Genomic DNA, 4,905 nt, shown 5'->3' on the forward strand with positions numbered 1-4,905 from the left:
TGAACATTCACACTTTGACAGGGCAATTATCTATTTATCGACATCACATTCCCGGCTCGCCAAGGACCTTCATTGTCGGTACTATCTTCGTTGTTTCATAATATCTAATACTCGCCTTTCTTGTGCTACGCTATTAGGTGGAGTTCTACATCTCCTTCAAGTTTCAGTCGCCTGTGTACGCAGCCTTGGCGTCTAATACATTCAATACAATAGCCGGGAAGACTATGAATGCCTTCTACCATCGCTGCGAGGAGAAGTACCCACACAACAGACATCACAAAGACACTCCATTAGACCATCAATAAAAAAGTTCAGTAGGAACCGGTCAGAAAATATTGTACTTGAGTAGAGATATGCTTGCACACACAACAGCCGCGTATATTACTACAGAGATCGAATATGTTAAATTCTCCATACTTCAACCTGGTGGTGTCCACATGTGGAGCCACCTTGTGAGCTAGAATGTGCACATATTTGTCTCTCCATATCAACAATCCGCCCTGACTAACATTTCGTACATGCCGAGCGATGGCATCTACGGGTTGGTCGCTGTGGCCGTTAAATAGTCAGTTATCGTGCATCTGAGACACAATACCGGTATCGCCGGGATTTATGTTTGACTAGAACATCATTCTTGAGATATATCTCAGAGCGCATGAACTTGCGACTTATAGTGTTTGAGCCAACGAATATCCATTTGCGAGGCAGGACAAGCGTGTATTGTCAGCCTTGTATCGGGCAACTACCTAGGAGCTTGTAAGGTATAAAATACTAGCATCAATGTCCGCCGCAAACTCGTTGAGACTATTCAACGAAACCAATCGTTTCTCAAGGAACACGAACACATTCATGTGGAAGCAACTTGATCGTGCCACACCGTGCCACTGGCACATGTATGCGCACACAAATCGTTTGCTTAACTATATGAAGAACCAGCACCAACGCCACAAGTTAAGCCCCAGTACTCTATACGAACGTCTCAGGATAAGATTCAGTGCTTTATACGAGTGCGTGGCTTTGGAATGTTCAACCTACAGTAAAGACACGAATCCATTCCTTTGCCTCATTTCATATATTTATATATTTATATCGTACAAGGTGTTAAAAATCTCACTCGGAGTCACATTTACGGGCACGGTGCAATTCCCCTGGTTTTGAATTGTGTTCATTCTCACGGGTCAGCATATATTTCGGGCCCTACATCTACATTCGGATGGACATAAACTCATAAAGGGACGTTAGTAAAAATAGACTTGTTCGACCGATATAATGTATCTATCATACCTGCATGCATACGTCACCAAATACCAAGATGTTTATAGTTTTAGGTAGTACAACGTATGTAATGTAACATAGCTTTACTCATCTTTAATAGCCTTACTATCATTGACACCCTCACCAATCACGCTATCGATCAATTTCCAGGCAGCAGTCGCATCCGCTTCGTGCTCGAGTACGCGTGCATCCATCAAAACCTCGTCTCTCATCTCCAACTTGTAACTCTCGGGATGCTCTACAAAGCACTCTCTATGTAGTGCACAAGCGCTCTTATAACCTTTATGGCACTGAACCATCAGCACATATCGCAACTGATTTCGGGGTATATAGTCCCCGCACATCTTACAAACACACCTTCCCGTGGGTGCATAATCCACCATGCAATCGTGTGGATGCTTCGCTCGGTCTCGCTTGGCCCCAGGTGTAAGTGTGCTGATGTCGGGAAATCGCTTCACGTACAAATGCCCCAACTTGGCTGGAGTTTTTCTTTTACCTGCTACCGTGCCAGTGCACGATGGTTCCTTCTTAGAAGTGGCCTTGGCTTTTGGCATCGTGTCATGCTCGTGTGAGCCTACTTCTCAATACCTATTTCTGAGTTGTAAAAGAGTGATTTTTGAATTAGAACAAGACTATGTAAAGGTAAATACTGGACATATTCATTTACAGATATATGGATGCCTGACTCCTGATGTGACTTTTTTTTAATACAAAATATCATGCCGTAGACGTGCAGTTCAGTACATATTTCTTTTTGAAAAAACCCGAAACTTATTTATTATTACTTTTTATCAGTGCCATCAGGCATCACCGCATCAGCCGACACCCCGACAGCCCATCAATGCCGTCGCCGTGCAGACGGCGCAGTACAGTAATAAAAATACATTTTTATACCAATACAGACACATTCGAATTCGTCAGTCGATTTTACGCGGGCTATTCTTTATTTATTTATTTATATATTTTAGTTATAGACTTAAGAGTTTTGACTTCTGAACTATTTATTTATGAATACATATTTACACCATTTTGTACGAACCGTTTACGAAGCGCAGCAGTGATGCAAAGCCGCGGTGTTTCTTGCCTGCTCATCCGACATTGGGACGGCGAAAGTGTTCTGCGAGCCAGTGGATTGCAAAACTCTATCACACCTGGAAAGTATAGGTATTAACACGTATGCGTATGTGAACTTCCGGTATGCCGGCTTTATACAAGTCACATACAGTACCTACCATGTTGCGTTGGTCAACCTGAACCTGGATATGCACCCGGAGTTGAACGCACATATAGAGCTCACTCAGCCATAAAATTTGGTATTCAGCACAATCAATACACCATGCAACTCTCAGTAGATCAGTGTTGGGGGAGGTCGATCCGGACCTCACGGCCGGTGTTCTTTGGCAAGGCTAATCAAATGTATATTGGGTAAACTCACCATGCTAGTGGTCTCAACTATGGGCATACCCAGCCATTCCATATCCATCATACTATATTTATAACCACAACCAATCATCTTATTCGATCCACATGCTCCTCCAGGATACGGATTTGAACAGCCACAATTTCTGTCGGGAAGGGTTGGGAGATGGTGACCTTGGTACGTGATAAAAAAAATTGATGGCAAATTGGAAACGATGTGCCTACAACAACAAGCACGAAGGCGACATGTTTACCTACGGTGTGCATGAGCAAGTGTACTATTTGTGGAAGATTGCAGAAAGATGGACTGAAGGCGTCAAAAGTACTGTAAAGGACATGCGCTGTCCATCATATACATTCACCAATCTGACATACTCAGCCAAGTGTTTGTAATACGTGACGAATTCCCCACATCTACTTCAGAGCACACAACAGCTATACACGTGAAATAAATTTGCCGCCGGAGAACTAATAAACTTCGCATGACTTATTCACATTTTAGTTGCCTTGCTCAAGTTGACAGCTCCAGAAAACTGGCATCGCCTATCAAATTGATAGTAGTACATGGCTATCATTTTTACCCAAGTGGTATTTTTAAAGAATGGTTATCGTGCCTGGAAATAATTCTTGTAGATCATTTTACAGGGAAAAATGAAAAGAGAGAGATACAACTGGTTTGAGGTGCCTCTGACATGGGTCGTAGTTTCTGTGTCAAATTTAACTATCTTTCTAGTGATGCGGTAGCAAGCATCCCAACTTCGAAATGGCCTGTGAGATACGACACTATAAAGTGTATTGGTTCCGTAAACATCAATACGAAGACTCGGTGGAGATATTAGCCCATGCACAAATGTGGCCAAGTTGAAGCACACGGAGCAATTCATATACGAAAGTAATAGACTGAACGTGGACGCGGACGAAGTTGTTTAGATACACAGGTGTACGCGATATATAGTATATACGTAAAAAAATTGAGCTTGTGCACGTGGAGAGAATAAACATAAAGAAGTAGAAGGTCCTATTTAATACATACTATCTCATAGAACGTCTGGCATAGAAACCATGATATATTTATTATATAGTTCGCCGACTTTTTAGTATACAAACATACCTCGTTGATTTTTTTTAATATTAAACCAGATCGAATTAATATAGTTCGCTATTTGAAACTTTAAACATTGCGGGCTTCCTGCTTGGTTTCTTTTATATGGCCACAGGCCACAAAGTCGCACACGCCGGGGTTACCTTTGAAATTGAACTGATATTATAGGAGCTGAGTCTCGTCATGTTAGGAGGGCTGCCACAGTGTCTCTGAGGCACATCTCACACAAGTCAACAACCTATTTATTTAGTAAATAAATACACACGAGTGTCAAGAGATTTGCTACTATTTTTTATCGTTTTTTTTTATAGAAAACAAACTTATATTTATGTTGACACAATCTGCGTCTTATTTATATTACATCATCTGTATTTATGTAAATAGATTATCATATTATCGCAGAATCGGAAGGTCACTAGCTCACTATATCAGCTAATCAGCATATATTTGCATACACCGCAGAGTCCGGTTTGTAGTGACCCAGCCATATTTTGACAACATTGCATGCTATCTGGCACAATGGAGAAACGCGATCGATTAGTGGAGAAACGGAAGAAGTTAGAGGAGCTCAAACGGGCAAGAGAAGCACGTGCCAACAATGTCAAATCCACCGCAAGCATGGGCGCGGGTGCGCAATCAGGTGGTACTACACATCAACAGATGCAGCACCAGCAACAACAGCAGATGGATATAGATAACCTATTGACATCCATACTTAAGCCTGGTGATTCGCCTGTATCTGGATATCTATCGCCAAGCACGCAAGGAAAGGACATACAGGATGGGCATACAAGTCCTAATACACCAGACATAGGGCCTAGTACACCAGCTGGGAATTTGAGTGAGGACGAGATAGAGCTGAGCAGGAATGCAACACCCAGCAAGCAGCGGAACTCACCATATCCACCACAGCACTCGCCTCTGCAGCGATTCTCCAACTTGTCGGTATGTGTATGGGTTGCGGTACATAGAAAATGCAGGTCGCGGCTTTGTACATTTAAACAAATTTAGCGATTATAAATGATATATATATATATATATATATATATGTGTGTGTGGTGGGGTGGGGGGTGGTGTGTGTAGTGTAGTGTAGTGTAGTGTAGTGTATA

At 42.2% G+C, this 4,905-nt stretch overlaps 3 protein-coding genes across 3 annotated transcripts; 2 read left to right on the plus strand and 1 right to left on the minus strand.

The window, feature by feature from the left end:
- Window positions 1-137: 137 nt before the first annotated feature.
- Window positions 138-305, plus strand: SARC_11371 (hypothetical protein; the record flags this gene model as incomplete). The annotated part of the gene is made up of 1 exon (XM_014294542.1): window positions 138-305. A coding segment is annotated over one exon (168 nt), but the record flags the coding sequence as incomplete, so codon positions are not given.
- Window positions 306-1,256: 951 nt separating this feature from the next.
- SARC_11372 (hypothetical protein) lies at window positions 1,257-1,935 on the minus strand. The gene has a single exon (XM_014294543.1). It carries the CDS (start codon window positions 1,827-1,829, stop codon window positions 1,359-1,361), a length of 471 nt encoding a protein of 156 aa, XP_014150018.1. The 5' UTR covers window positions 1,830-1,935; the 3' UTR covers window positions 1,257-1,358.
- A 2,380-nt stretch (window positions 1,936-4,315) lies between these two features.
- Window positions 4,316-4,797, plus strand: SARC_11373 (hypothetical protein; the record flags this gene model as incomplete). The annotated part of the gene is made up of 2 exons (XM_014294544.1): window positions 4,316-4,741; window positions 4,777-4,797. The coding sequence occupies 2 exons, from the start codon at window positions 4,316-4,318 to the stop codon at window positions 4,795-4,797; spliced, it is 447 nt and encodes a 148-aa protein (XP_014150019.1).
- Window positions 4,798-4,905: the final 108 nt, after the last annotated feature.

Source organism: Sphaeroforma arctica (genome assembly GCF_001186125.1).
Source record: "Sphaeroforma arctica JP610 unplaced genomic scaffold supercont1.1655, whole genome shotgun sequence".
NCBI lineage: Eukaryota > Ichthyosporea > Ichthyophonida > Sphaeroforma > Sphaeroforma arctica.